Source organism: Coptis chinensis, chromosome 7, assembly GCF_015680905.1.
Source record: "Coptis chinensis isolate HL-2020 chromosome 7, ASM1568090v1, whole genome shotgun sequence".
NCBI lineage: Eukaryota > Viridiplantae > Streptophyta > Magnoliopsida > Ranunculales > Ranunculaceae > Coptis > Coptis chinensis.
In genome coordinates, this window is record NC_141462.1 from 20,945,193 (window position 1) to 20,960,257 (window position 15,065).

Sequence of the window (15,065 nt, forward strand, 5' to 3'; positions counted from 1 at the left end):
TTAATCGCTCAAGGTCATACATTATTTAACATCTTAGGTTGTGTTATCTCCAACCTGAAATGAGCTCGCACTTTTCAGGATCAGTATATACTTTTACTGATCACCGCTTGCCGAATCATGAAGACACATTTCCCACAGTTTGCAGCTACTTTTCATGACTGGGCCAAGGTAGATTTTATGTGCCTGGTAAACAGAATCATTCGTTCATTGAGGTTTCGAAATGGAAGCGTCCTGCTCGGTACCTGAGGCATGTTCGTTGTTATCCGAAGGATGAAAATATGAAGAAAAATTTGAGGAAATCTGGAGACGAAGAATGGGCAGAAATTTGGCAGACTATTATCTTTTGGCGCGATGCTAAGGAAATGCATTTCCTTAAAGAGGACGCCAGACCTTCACATCCTGCTGAATGGTAAACTTGAGCTTGCCATTGTACATATATCTAGTTAAACCTTATGTTTGGTATGCTATTGTTTTTCATGTTTCGTATGCTATTATGTTTCATTATTTCGTGTGCTATTGTTTTTCATTATTTCGTGTGCTATGTTTAGTGTGCTATTAAACATTTTATTGTTCTTTCTAAATAATATATTATGTTCTCCAACCTTTCTGTTCCAGCAATCTAGCCCTAATTTTGCTCACGGTTCTCAGGTACTTTCTCTCTTTAATTATTAATACTTCGAGGACTAAGCATCATTCTGTTAGGGATGCTTTAACCCTGTAGCAAATATTAGGCAAATTATAACCTGTATATAGTTTTTATTTTTATGTTAATAATTGTACTTAGTGACAAAGTCTTGTTTCCTTTTCAATGATGAAAGTTGTCTAGAAATCTCACATTAGTATCCGAATTAGGATTTGTTTTTAAGAAACTTAAGATAATACGTATGCAATAGTTTATACATCTTTTCATGAACATTCATGTACTGAGTATCATCGATTGCACATAGCAGTAAGTTTCTAGAACCAACGGTTAGTTACTTAAACTATAAATCATGTGAGAATCTAACCAAAAACCTTGACATGAGTGATTTGTGTGTGATGACACAGAGGAGTAGTTTTTCCGATTAGAGAAAATCACGCATCTACTTACTTAATCACCACCCAAACCCTAGGCAAGAATTTAGGCCATCTTTGGATCGACATAGCTAAAATTTCTTACCTGTTACAAATTTTACCGCTAGTCACTCCACTGAACCTTTCATCAAACCTTTCAATTTCACCCAAAAAAAAAAAAAAAAAAAAAAAAAAATCCTTACCCATCTATTAAACCAAATAAAAGAACCTACCTAAGTGATGAGTATGAGAAATAGGATGAAATGTGGAAAGAATAAAGAGAAAGACTTGTCCCAAATAAAAGTCAGATACTTGCTTCAGGAAAGAAAAATAGAATCATGTTCTTAAGCCATCTAGAAAAAAAAAAAAAAATATAAAATATATATATATATATATATATATATATATATATATATATATATATATATATATATATATATATACATTAGAGGCTTAAGAACAAGGTTGGAAAACTCAGTTAGAAGAAGGAAAGAAAACAAGGATTTCTCTAGTGTAAATATATGGAGACCCTATTCTCTCATGCTCGTAAATTTTGATTATCCATTTCCATTTTCTTGTACACTATCACCTAAGCCCCACAATATCTAATAAAGACCTCTAGCTCAATTAGGAGTAGGGTGGTGTGATAATAAGTAGTAGACGTGATTGATCGACATCGGCTCCTTTGACTGTCATTGAGATGTGAGGAAACGTGTGCCCACTACACACTGGAGTTAACAAAACCTGAGTGGAAAAATTTTGAGTGAAATTGTGTTTTGGCACATACCTGTGAGAACCCATTTAGGTACACTCTCCAAAGGATTCAGAAACAACCTTGCTAGTACATTTCAATGAAAAGTTCACTGCATGCATGATCATATGTAGATGTTTTAATTATTGAATACATATTAACTTGAGTTTCAAAGAAATCAATCCTCGTTCCTACTAAGGAGATGTATGAATATCTGAGATTAATTTAGGAAACGAAGCTTACATCGAAGTCGTTGTAGTATAAATGAAGTTTGTGAGTATCTTCTCTGGAAAACTCTCACGAGGCTATAACTCTTCCACTAGGGAATTCCTAGTGGTTTAAGGCCTTGTTGCATATGGTCAATGCAACCGCACTCTGGGAAACGAGAATTAGTTAGGACTACACATTTTTGGCCACTTATCTGTGTTAATGTCTCTTCTTTGCTTGAGGACAAGCAAAGTGCTGTTTGGGGGGTAGTATGATAAGCACCCAAAAGTGTATTATGAAACTCCATTGAGACATATAAATTTAGTTAATTATATGTTTAATAATCATGAAATAAATATGTTTTCATACTTTTGTAGGTATTCGCAGTAAACATGGAAATATTATTTAAACCTGCAATAAAGCACGAGGAACGACATATATATAAATTCTTCCAAATCCGCACAGAAGCATCAAACTTCCGAAGCTCCTACCTCTTGAACCAGGACTCCGAATGTGACAAGTGAGATGCTTAGACAATCAGGGTGATGAACTCTACGCATAGGCGGGAAGTTGTAAAATTGCCTAAAGACCGAACCGCCACTGGACTGCACATAGGACCCATTATGCAGGCCCGTAAGATTGGATGAGTCATCAATCATGGAGCATGTCAAGACAAAAATGACAAATTATTGGTGCAAAGTTGACACCTTGCATGTAATTAATTAGATTAGGTGTTAATAGTGAAAAAAAAAGGCAAGGTGTCACTTTGTTTTAATGTGGTAGATAAAAATGAAGTAAATGGGGTGGTTTGATGTTTCACATGGGAGGAAATGAGATTTCTCTCAAATGGAGAAGAAAACAAAACAAGGGGGGCACACTCCATTTACTCCCTTGACTTCTTTTCCTTGCCTTGTATTATTTTAGCTCCTTAGTCATTTTTATTATTTAGTTTGGAGTTTGGTAAGAAAAGCTTGTAATAGTTTTAATGGAGGAAACTTTGGTTTTCTTCTAGTTGAAAATAAATCAAAACACTACACCATAATAGGATATTTGCAACACGCACCTTTTTTTATTTGCAACGCTTATTTACCGTTAGTAAATTTCCAACGCTAAATAAGCGTTGACAATATTGTAAAGCGTTACTTTATTTGGTTGAATTTCCGGAATTAATTGCTAACGCTTAAAAAGCGTTGGAGAAGTGTTACAAATTAATATTTTGAAAATTTCGCGAAAGAGCGAAACGAAAAAAACGAAATATCATTGAGTTAAAAACGAAAATTTCTTTCTCTCCTCGCTCTCTCTCTCTCACCGCCGCATCCCTAAAATTATCATCCCCTCAAAACTAATTCATCACCGCACTCAAAACTAATTTTCAATTTTTCTTTTCCTTTTCTTCATACAGTCCACACACAGAAAACACATCCAATCTGAGGTCGTGATATTCTTCCGTCACTTACCATGTCTCAATCTTTTTATCATTCCATTTATTAAATTTATTCATTTATTAAAATTTTACCAAACTATGTGAAAAAAAGGAAGAAAGAGATGGCCATGTTTTGTTTTACATATTTAATAATGGATCTGATTGGTATATTATCTTTGAAAATTTTAGGGATGGACGAAGAACCGGTTGATCCTAAGGAGTATCTCAAGAACATTTTGGTAAGCCCCTGTGTGAAAATTTTATGCGTGAAATATAACTAATTATTGATGGGTATTAGTTTTATTAGTGGAAAGTTGTGTTTTTTTAAGTAGAGGAACTATTTTTATATTGAATTGATCTATTTTCTCTCTGTTAGGTGTCTTTGGTTTGTTCTTTGTTGATGCCACTAGAATTAGTTCTTACCAGATTTGGGTTTGGTGTTCTCTCGGTCTTAAAATGTACAGCTTCTTGCTTACATTTTGTTGATGTAATTGGCTAATTACTTCGACATAGTGTTCCATCGTTTAAAAGAAGGTTTGAATACAGTGGTAGGATATGACAATTAGTTTAAAGGTCTCATCTTTGTTAGTATATGAGATGGTTTCATTCATAGTCCTTTTTTTCCTTTGTTTTCATCCAGGAGGATGGCATGTTTGAAAGTCAAGAATTTGTTTGTTTCCGTGATTTTTATTTTGATACCTATAAATGTCATTTCTGATCACAATAACTTATATTTCTTACCCGGCATCTATAATATTGTTCCTGTTTTTCATATATTGGAAGCCTTTTATATAGGTGACACGTTGCTTTGGTTGATTGTCATAGAGTTGTTTCTTTTACCATAATGGCTACAGTCTTACAGAGGACATAGATGCTGACCTAGTTGTAGGCAAACGTACCATTAAAATTTCCAACGAATTTTCGGTAACTTCTAGAACATTGAATTATGGATTTTCCAAATTTCTTAAGCATTGGATATATGAATATATAATATATTTTTTCTTTACGTAATACGTATAAATGTTTTGCTTGTCTTTCTTTCTTCAAAACTTTAAAGTAATATCCTTGTTCTAGCTGTTATTCAATTTTTTTATTTTGTTCAATTCTTCTAGTGTTATAAATGTTGATCAATTTCGAATTCCATAACACATGATAAATAGCAGGAAATGTTTTTAGTTAAACAATTGGACCAAGGAGGCGAGGCAGTCTTTCTACAACATGAAGTTTTCATGTTTTTATTTACTTGAAAGTTGAAACCACTTGGATAACAACCAAAAAAGTCTAAAAAAACATACAATGAAAAAATTACAACACTATATCATTTTTTTTTTTTTTTTTTGTATAAATTGTAAGGGTAATTGTGTAAAAGAATGAAAATTTATTACTTTAAATGGTTTTTTAATAGGTTGGGTTCCAAGGTTTGAGTTCAGTATTAAAAAAAACAGGTATATTTATTGGTGAGTTTTGAGGATATAGAAATTATTTGAGTGTTGTGTGGTCTCATGAGAATTGTTAGGGGGATGCAGAGATTGATATTTGAGGAAGAGCAAAAAATTGTGAAATCTTTTAGCTTTGGTATTGGTTTCACTATACCTAAAGCTAGAGCACGTGATAAGCATTTGGGTATTTGAAGGACAATTTTAAGGGGTTAAGTTGGAAATTTAAGATGACTAGAATTTTAGTTCGAGAGGTTCCGCTCAATAATCAAAGTCGATTCTGCTGGTTCTTCGTCATCGGTACTAGTACTTTGGTTCCTCGTGTTCAGGTTGTGAATGTTACAAGAGATGAGCAGGAAGATGAAGTGTTGGAAATAGGAAGTTTGGATGATGATTCACCTGATTCTTGTTTAAGTTTTGAGGAAAAACGATGAAAAGAAAAAGAACTTTTTTGGTGAGAGTAATTAGTTTGTTGTGAGTGAGACTGTGTAAACATGGTTCAAGACTCACTCCTCTCTATTATTCTACACTAGGGTTTGATAGGAGAATGGATACCTGCAAAACTCTATTTTATTTGATTTCTGATTGGATTATGAATGTTCTCGTTGTTTTCCCTTGTGCCATTCTCTTTGAAATTGTTTTATTCTCCTGCAAATGAAAACTTACATTGCTTATTCTTAGAGAATCGGTATAGTTTGTTACAAATACAGCTCGGATTACAGTTGTACACGCATGAAACACGGGGTTTAAAGATAGTGTCATAGCACTCGAAGTTGTCACCCTAAAAGCATTGGTGGATCCGACGGATACACTTTTAACAAGGTCCTTAGCCATGTCATTTCTGCAGCAGTGTAGGCTCTGAGATCTCTCGCTTCTATAGAGGATCTTGATACTTCTTTGAACCAAAAAGAATCAAGAACCACTCCATAAGGACACCACCTTGGTCGACACCAGATGGACAATCACATAAAAGATAGCCCCACATTGATAAAGAAAGAAGATGAAGAGCAATATAGCAATCTAGATACATAAACATTTCATCTCTTATCCAAAAGTGTACACAAGAATGTCTACTCTGAGGCTCTCAAAGTTTTGTAAAAAAGTGTTAGGAAAGAAGAGACAGTAATATGCGCTATGATTCATAACACAAAAGTTACATAACATCCTTATATATGGGAAATGTTTGTCTTTGATATGACTTTTCGGGGATAATAAAATCTAACATCCCTAATTTCTGATGGAACTACTAGAGATATCACTAGTAAAAGATTATACACTATAGATGTTAAAAGATTTTATCCGTCTTTTAACATTTAATAGAATTATTCTTCAATTGTTTCAAAGAGGTGAAACTTCCTTTTATGTTCAGTTTTAAAGCCTATAAGTTGGTTAAGTGAATCCTTTATGATGACAGTACTTTGATTACCTTTTCTACATTGATTTTGAAGCATCTATGGCAGAGCCACATGCACAAAATGCTCTAGGACATCTGCAGGTATGTGCTTCACCATTTTACTAGTCATTATTAGCATGTGTTCGCCACAAAATTGTTATTAGCATGACTAGTGACTCCTTAAACTTAAATATATAAATAATGGTCATTATAATTCAATCACCTATCGATGAACATATTAACTGTAAGATCATAAAGTTGGTTTGGGATTTGTCACTAACTATGAGCAACCATTCACTTAACATGATGCTATTTGCTTTATCTGGGCTTGGCATCACCTGCTCAAGCGTATTACTCATTCATTCATGTAAAATAGAGAGCTGAAAATATTTATGAATATGCTCAGATAGTCAGGTAATAGCGTAATATGTAACTAGTACAATAAGAATGTGTAACAAACTGACAAAACTCGGCCGTATGTTTTGTGGAATTGCTCCCTCATACAGTGTCCTGGCCCAATCTGGTTGGAAAGAAACAACAACTAGAAAGTAAAAGAACTCCTCATATCTTGACCAAATTATCGCAAGCATGAAAAACCTTTGGGGTGCTTTTGCTAGATTCTAGAAGTATGTAGCGCTTCAGGTTTAATAACTTCCCATATAGTTGGTTGAGCATAGTATTAGAGTTTTTCTTGTATTATTACGTAAGGTTTCTAAGTCTTGTACACTCTTCAACTCTTAATAAACTTTTGGTACCGGAAATATGGGAAAATACATATTCACACTACTACGACTACAATCATATAATGTATAAATCTTATTTATTAGGTCATTAACTTATTACTGACTAAAGAAACCAAACTACGTTTACATGATAATATCAGATATTAGTGTTGAGTAAATGCTAACTGGTGATCCATACCACAATCGTCAATGATATTTAGTAAGTAGCAAATGTTATATTTGGCTATATATCTACCTTAATTATATGTTAGTGTCTAAGCCGAGACATTAAATAGGCGCATTTCTTCAGAACTAACTATTTTTCCTATATAAACAGTGTGAGAGAAGGCCAAAACTAATTAAGCCATACACTCTTTTCTCCTCAAACTTTTCTCTTCATTAGCTGTAATCACAATTTACAATTATCTATCTTATGACCGTATCGAAAGCATGTTGTGAATTTGTGATCATGAAAGTTAATCCCCCCAACGTTTGAAATCAGAACTCTTTCCTGAAAGTTCTGGAATTCTTTTGCAAGTAAATTTGTGAATTCTTTTGCAACGTTTGACACAATCCATTTCTTGCAGTTTGAGGTAATAATTTTTCATTTTCTTTCTAGTTTGTTACATGCTGGAGAAAAAGTATTAATAAGATTTGTATGGATTGAAAAAACTATTATAATGTGAGGTTCTCATACATACCGTTTGGTTCACGGAGACTGATTTGCTATACTCCTAGACGCTCTTTTGCACTTAAGCAGTTTTTGTTTAGTCTATATCAAAAGCGCTACATCTGTCTAGCATATATCTTATTCAATTCATTTGAGAAGTAAGATTTTCACATAAATCCTGAGTTGTTGGTTTCCTACACGTTGACTTAATATGCATTGTTACATTCTGTCGTTGCAGATTTGATAAGGAGCTTAACAGAGATGTTGCTATTAAAGTTATTGATTTAGAAGAAGCGTGAGTTTAAAGCTTCTGAAATTTCTCTCTCTTTCCTTTATCCTTTCTAGCTTCTACTATTTCTTATTGAAGTCTCTCTATTAGCAAGAACTACTTGATTCATACATATATGCAAGCTTAGTTTTTAGTATGTAGTTAAGAGTTTTTTCAAAGGTTATCCCTGCTACTAGTTGTGGCCTTCTGGTTTTGATATGATAATTTCTCTCGTGGTGCTCGAATATGTAGATTAGGTTTGATTTGTTGGCATTTATTCTAGTATGTTATTTAGAATACTAGCAGGAAATCTGTATATGCCTTTGACTTGCTAGGCTTCTCTCGATGATCTCTCTCTCTTACAGTTTTACGCTCACTTTTCTAGAATCTGCTAAGAAGAAAGGATTTGATCAGTCGTGTTGGCATTACATTGCTTTATTTGAATTACAATGTGGTCTGCTCACTTAAATGAATATTATACTGATATTTCACTCTATATAAGACCCGAGCAAGTATCACACTTGAACCACAAATGATAAGGCTTTTCGCACACAATTGAGGGTTGGCGTTGTTACACCGTTCAGCCTGCAAAATTACAGCTCTTGGAAAAATAGGTGAATTAATTCTCCGCCAAAAACTGCGGGGGGGAAACCAAGGCCCAAACCAACACCCGACCGCTTTTATATAACCTTGGGCGATATTGGGCACATCACATGAAAGAGATTTGGAGTGAGGGGGTCTTCTTTGCGTGTGGAACAAGAAATGAAGTACACATGTAAACAACTATTACGTGGAAAACAATGAGAAATTAGTAGTGCAATTTCTCTTTATCGGAAAAAATAATAATAACAATAGCGATGCAATTTCATATTGAAAGTTTAGTAAAAAGAGAATTCCATTTGACTTCATAATTTAATCTCAGATTCGTTATTTTCTTTTCCATGTAACTACTTTGAAAGTTTGTCAAAAAGAAAATTCAATTGACTTTGGAATGTATTATTATTATTCCTTTTTTGATGAAGTGGTTTCTCCATAGATTACAAAAATTCTTTAAAGGATTTTTTGTTCCCCTAGGCCAAAGAACTGAGTTGTTAAACACACAGTAGAGGAATGCAGTATTTTCCTTTGAGTCCGGCTACACAGTAACCGGTTACTGGGATCAAATTCCAGCAACCATTACTAGTTGTCGTTGGATTGTTTCGGTTATGGATCTCGGCACACACAGATCTTGGTGCACACACACGAATCTCGGATCTAAATCAACAGTGACTTGTAACGGTTGCTAGGATACGTAAATATTGTGTATGATCAGAGGTGTCAATTGTTTGTCTCAATCAATCTCAATGCAAATTTTTTTTGTGGACTAGCTAAGATAGAAACTATTTTAGACAAAATTAGAAAAGGTTGAGGTGTTGGTTTATCGAGTCCACGTAATAACGTATGCAAAGACCTCACGCAATTGTGTAGTAACAAAGCAGTCCACGTAATAACAACTCTATATAAGAACCGAGCAAGTATCACAATTTGACATCGACTGAGTATTGATAGATGCTGTTGTTTGAAGTTTTCTTATGTTCAGTGGTGAAACAATGATGAAGTATATGTGGTTGCTTAGATAAAGATATGTCGACTGAGGGTTCGATGGCGGTGCCTGCCTAAGGTGGTAGTATAGCCCAATGTTACGGCAGATTAAATCAATTTTTCTTTGTTAATATTCTTTGTTAATTCTATTTATAGCTATTCCTTTAATATCATAGACTTAGCTAGAATTCGAGAATACTAGTGCTGCTTGCTACCTAGGCCAGCTGCGCTGGACCGACTTAGAGCTTACTTTTGATGTAGTTGAAGTCGAGTTTAGGATTCAACAACTTACACAAAAGCCTTAGTACTCTGTGTCTATATTCAAGGTTTGATTGTGTATTATGTTGTATCAAATCGATAGATTACACAATGTGCTTGTTCAACCCCCCACGTCTAATTTTGCAGAATGTCTCCGCCCAATTCGTAAAGAGTGGATGAATGAATTGACAGATTTGGAGATGTGTACAAACAAGGGGTGGCTGATTTCATTCAATTTGCGCGATCGCGGAACAACCGCGGCTCGACCACGTGTCCTTGTCCTTGCAGAGAATGTCGAAATGGAAAAAGCTTTGTGTTTGGTACAATCTCTAGACATTTGATTAAGTACGGGATAGATAAGAATTATCGTGTATGGATTTTACATGGTGAGAACCCATGTACGGATCCGGTGGTGGAGCCAGTGATTGAAGAAGAAAACACTGAGGCCGAAGGGCTTGGGATGGGGAATTTTGTTGATGCTTCTTATGGAGTGCATGAAGTAGTTGCAGGTGATTTGAATGAGGATGAAGAAAATCATATGGAGGATTTTGAACCACCACCTGTTCTTGAACTTGATTTGGGGAAGAGGTACAACGAATACAAGAAAATGGTTGAACAAAAGCTATACCCTTCATGTGAGGCTCCCGTTACTACACTTTCAGCAGTTGTTGACCTTCATAACTTGAAAAAGAAATATGGTTGGTCAGGAACTAGTGTGTCTGCACTTTTGTCCCTTTTGAGGATATGGTTCCCAGAAGGAATCACTTTGCCATCAAAGTACCCTGTAATGAAAGCAATGCTGAAAGATCTAGGAATGAAAGCCACAAGTATCGATGCATGTGAGAACAATTGTATGTTATACTGGAAAGATGATGTTAAGTTAACGGAATGTCGCCGATTAGGTGTAAAGCACCCGGATACAAAGTGAAAGAAGGAAAGATGGGTAAGAAAGAAACAAAAGAGCCAAATAAAGTTTTGAGACATTTTCCCTTGATTCCAAGGCTCAAGAGGTTGTACACTATCCCATGGATAGCGAACGAAATGACATGGCACGACCGAGCTACACCTTCTTGGGATCATATGCGACATCCCATTGACTCAATCCAGTGGAAAACATGTAAAAAAAGTTGGCCTGATTTTGCTCAGGAAGGGCGTAATGTTTGGCTTGGAATTGCAACTGATGGTTTCAATCCCCGTGGAATACAATCCACTAGCTACAGTTGTTGGCCTGTTTACTTGGTACCTTATAATCTCCCCCCTTCTTTATGTATGAAACCAGAGTTCCAAATGATGTGTTTCCTAATACCGGCGGAAGGCACCGGTCAATATCGACGACGTTTTTCAGCCATTGTATGAGGAGTTGGAACAGTTGTGGAAGGAAGGGGTCGGGCTTATGACATGCATAAAAACAACATTTTACCTTGAGAGCTATGCTAATGTGGGGTATTCATGATTTTCCTGCTTTTGGAAACTTAGCGGTCTGTATAACACATGGTTACAAAGCATGTCCGATTTGTTCGAGATAACACTCAATCGATATATCTTGAGCATGCAAAGAAGATTGTTTACACAAACTATCGCCCTTTCTTCCGTTGGGTCACCCGTTTTGGTCGCAAATACTTGGGACTTAAGATCAAGAGTTGAACATTGCTCCACTAAGGTCAAGTGGAGAAAAAGTTATGCAGCCCAATGAGTCATATCAAGTATAAGCCGGGTAAAATCCCAACCGGTAGCAAAAGAAGCACATCCGATGTGAATTTGGATGATAGTGTAGATGATGAAGATGTTCAAGTTCTGAGGGCTTGGTATAAAAGGTCAATTTTTGGGATATGCCCTATTGGCCCACTCATAAATCCCGACATGTTGTTGATGTGATGCATACTTGAGAAAAATGTTGCGGAACATCTACTAAATTACATCCTAGACAAGAAAGACAAGTCAAAGGATACATGGTCTTGAAGAGATATAAGGAAGATCTTGAATTCACGATGGTCGATGGATGCAATCGGACCCGATCCACGGGAAACCAATAAAACCGAAGGCTCCATTTGTCTTAGCTAAAGATGAAAGTTAAATTTCTGCAAAATTTTGAAGGACTTGAAGCTTCCTTCTGGTTTCTCATCAAATCTGAGCAACATTGTCACTTTAAATCCACCTGGTTTGCTCGTAATGAAATCTCATGACTATCATGTCATTATGTGTTATTTGCTACCTGTATTGCTTCAACATGCTTTTCCTAAACATCGCGACCTCTGCGAAGAGCTATTCATCAGATAAGCTTATTCTTCAACTTGTTGTGCTCTAAAGTCTTAGTCCGGCAACATATCCAAGAGGCCAAGTACATGGTTGCAGAAGCATTGTGCGTGCTTGAAAAATATTTTCCACCATCGTTTTGATATCAGCATCCACCTCATGGTGCATTTGGTCGATGAAGTGCTTCTTTGTGGAACTGTGCATCAAAGGTGGATGTTTCCATTTGAACGGTATGTAAATTACTTTTACCTTAATATCTTCTCTAGCTTTTTCTATAATTGGATTTTAAAAATTGAAAGTGTATACTTAAATTTCTTATTCTAATAGGGCGATGAAAGAGTGTAAAAATATTCCCAGCAATAAACGATATGTTGAAGGGTCCATTGCAGAGTCGTATATTGTTTCTGAGTCAGTTAGGTATGCTATGGAGTATATGCCCAATTCGCGGGATGGAAATCATAAATCGAAGCGTGTGGCCTTTCTGGATGAAGATGGCGAGTACAGTGATGAAGGGCCTTTTCTCGATGGTAAGACTGTGACCTTAAGTGTTAAACAATGGATTCAAATACATAGATGGGTCTTGTTTCGACTAGACGTCGAAAAGCTTGATGATTACTACAGGTGTGTTGTTTTTTGACACATTTGGTTTTTAAACCCACTCTAGTACTCTACATGAAAATACTCATGTGTAATTGCATGAACGATTTGTAGTGAATACCGCTCCTTACAATCTCGTGGTAGAGGAAAAGGGGTTGCAAAGTCAGAAGTGCAGATACAAACAGATTTCATTGTTTGGTTATATAACAAGGTATTGTTTAATTCATCCATTAGTTAAATAGGAAATCTGAAGTTAGTAATATTAGCTTTCTAACTATCGTCTTTTTACAGTTATTGGCTGCAAATGACACCAAGAGTGACTTATGGCGATTAGTTGAAGGACCATTGCACCAAGCTAAAATGTATAGAAAGTACCGCATCAATGGTTTTGTCTTTTCTACTAGGTCGCATGACGAAACAGTTGCCACACAAGATAGTGGTGTTTGCATGGAGGCAATCACTTCGTTTACGTCAAGTAGGAAAGACAAAAATCCAGTAGATGCATCGACGAAGTGGTATGGGGTTATTGAACAAATATTAGAGGTGGACTATACAGACTTTCAACAAGTAGTCTTTTATTGCAATTGGGTGAGGGTGGAGGACAAGACCAATGGCTGCAAGCTCTGTCCAGACTCTAATTTGGTGTTGGTCAATCTTAATAAGATGAAAAGTGTTGATCAGTACTTTGATGAGCCGGTCATTCTCGCTTCCGAAGCTAGTCAAGTGTTTTACTCGAAGGACTTGAAAAATCCTAATTGGTCGGTAGTCATCCATTCACCGAGGCGATTGACGTGTGGAGTTGACTCACTAGATGTACCAACTGTTTTCCAATCTACCCTTGAGGACCAACCTAATTTGAAGCCTTTGATGAAGTGCTTAACCTGATTGTAATTGTTTTAGTTTCCAAACTATGATACAATTTTTTGCTTTAAAGTTTCCAGTCTTAATATGTATGCTTATTGTGTATATTATTATTATTATTCATTTTGTTTGTTATGTATCTCTCTGGGGTTTATTAAATTGGTGGTATGTGTGATAAGGTAATGAAATACTTTTGTTTGGATTGAATTGTTTATATACTTTTATTTATTCTTCTTTCTCACCCTTTAACGATTATATTTTTCAGTACCAGACTACTAATAGACTATTTTGCAATATATGTTAGGATTTCATTTGAAATGGTATCAGGTCAACCACAGCCTAGTGCATCTCAACCTTCTGGTTCTGCCTCACATGCATCACAGCCTTCTACTTCAGTTTCACAGGCATCTCAGCCTTCAGGCGACATGCAAGAATCAGAAAATGTTAGGAAGTTACCTGTATTGATTGATATTGATGGTGTTGTCGTTGGTGATAATGCCTCCAGATGGAATACTCGTGCTGGTAGTCTCATTCGAGCTCGTATCCCAGTTAGTTACACTGATTGGAGGCTTGTACATCCTGACTTCAAGGATAAGGTTTGGAATGCCTTAATGGTAAGGTTTACCTCTGATTTTTTTTTAATGCATACTAGACATTTTGAGTTTTAGCTTCATTCACATTACTATATAACTTGTGTTTTATGATTAATGAATTTGAAGTTACAAATGTCGACCAAGCACTAGCTTCGTTCACATGCAGAAAAAAAACTTTGTACTAAGTTTAGATATGGAAAATGGTTCTTGAGAAAAGATATATTGAATAAGTTTGAGACCTTGGAAGAACAAATCGCCGCATGCCCAGATGGCATTGATCCAAATCATTGGGAACAGTTTGTACTATATGAGAACACTCCTGAAGTGATGGCAAGAAAAGCGAAGAATGGTGAGAATATAAAACTGAATGATTCTCGACATACACTTGGCGGGATCATGATGCCAACATGTTGCATAAAATGGTAGGTGTCTTTCCATAAACTTTTAAATTTTGATCACGATATGCTAACAATTATTTACCAATGTACATGTAGAATAAACAAAATCCTGACAAGATACATGGACGGGTAGACAGTTGGAAAGCAGGACATGAACGTCGTAATGGAACTGTTTTGGAGAGTGCTCGAGCCCGTTATGTGAGTTTGCATTTCACTTGAGTTCCAACTATAATTTTGTTAAGTCTTTGTTATTATAGACAATTTTTTCTCGACTGATTTACCTTAAGTTTGTACTAACTTGCTAGTTTTGAACTAATTTCCATGGAAAACACTATAGGAATTGGTGGAGGCTGCTCAAAAGAAAAGAAAAAATGCAACTTCAAGTGGAGAGGGTAGTGCAACTCATCTTGATTTTGATAATGACCAATTGACCGTTTTTAGGAGCGGACAAAGGGAATAGGACTCGTGGAATCATCTCTAACCTCTCTAAGAAGCAATTAAAACGTACAAGTATTGCGAAGGTGATGTTAGCACAAGCAAGGTCTTCATCAAATTCTGAATTTAAGGGTGAAATGAGTGAGATGAAGTCCTCCATAGCTAG

General features: G+C 35.8%; 1 protein-coding gene and 1 long non-coding RNA gene across 2 annotated transcripts; both read left to right on the plus strand.

The window, feature by feature from the left end:
* The first annotated feature begins 11,874 nt into the window (after positions 1-11,874).
* Positions 11,875-13,596, plus strand: LOC147486558 (uncharacterized). The gene is made up of 4 exons (XM_086572949.1): positions 11,875-12,245; positions 12,343-12,636; positions 12,727-12,823; positions 12,904-13,596. Exons 1-4 carry the CDS (start codon positions 12,175-12,177, stop codon positions 13,495-13,497), a joined length of 1,056 nt encoding a protein of 351 aa, XP_086429075.1. The 5' UTR covers positions 11,875-12,174; the 3' UTR covers positions 13,498-13,596.
* Positions 13,597-14,465: 869 nt separating this feature from the next.
* On the plus strand, positions 14,466-14,856 carry LOC147486559 (uncharacterized). The gene is made up of 3 exons (XR_015200768.1): positions 14,466-14,488; positions 14,561-14,662; positions 14,802-14,856. It is a non-coding gene; the product is annotated as an uncharacterized LOC147486559 (long non-coding RNA).
* The last annotated feature ends 209 nt before the right edge of the window (positions 14,857-15,065 follow it).

Coding starts and splice junctions, on each gene's coding strand:
- LOC147486558 (XM_086572949.1), top strand. CDS start 12,175: ATGGTGCATTTGGTCGATGAAGTGCTTCTTTGTGGAACTGTGCATCAA. Junction 12,637..12,726: donor AAGCTTGATGATTACTACAG/GTGTGTTGTTTT, acceptor AACGATTTGTAG/TGAATACCGCTCCTTACAAT. Junction 12,824..12,903: donor TTGTTTGGTTATATAACAAG/GTATTGTTTAAT, acceptor GTCTTTTTACAG/TTATTGGCTGCAAATGACAC.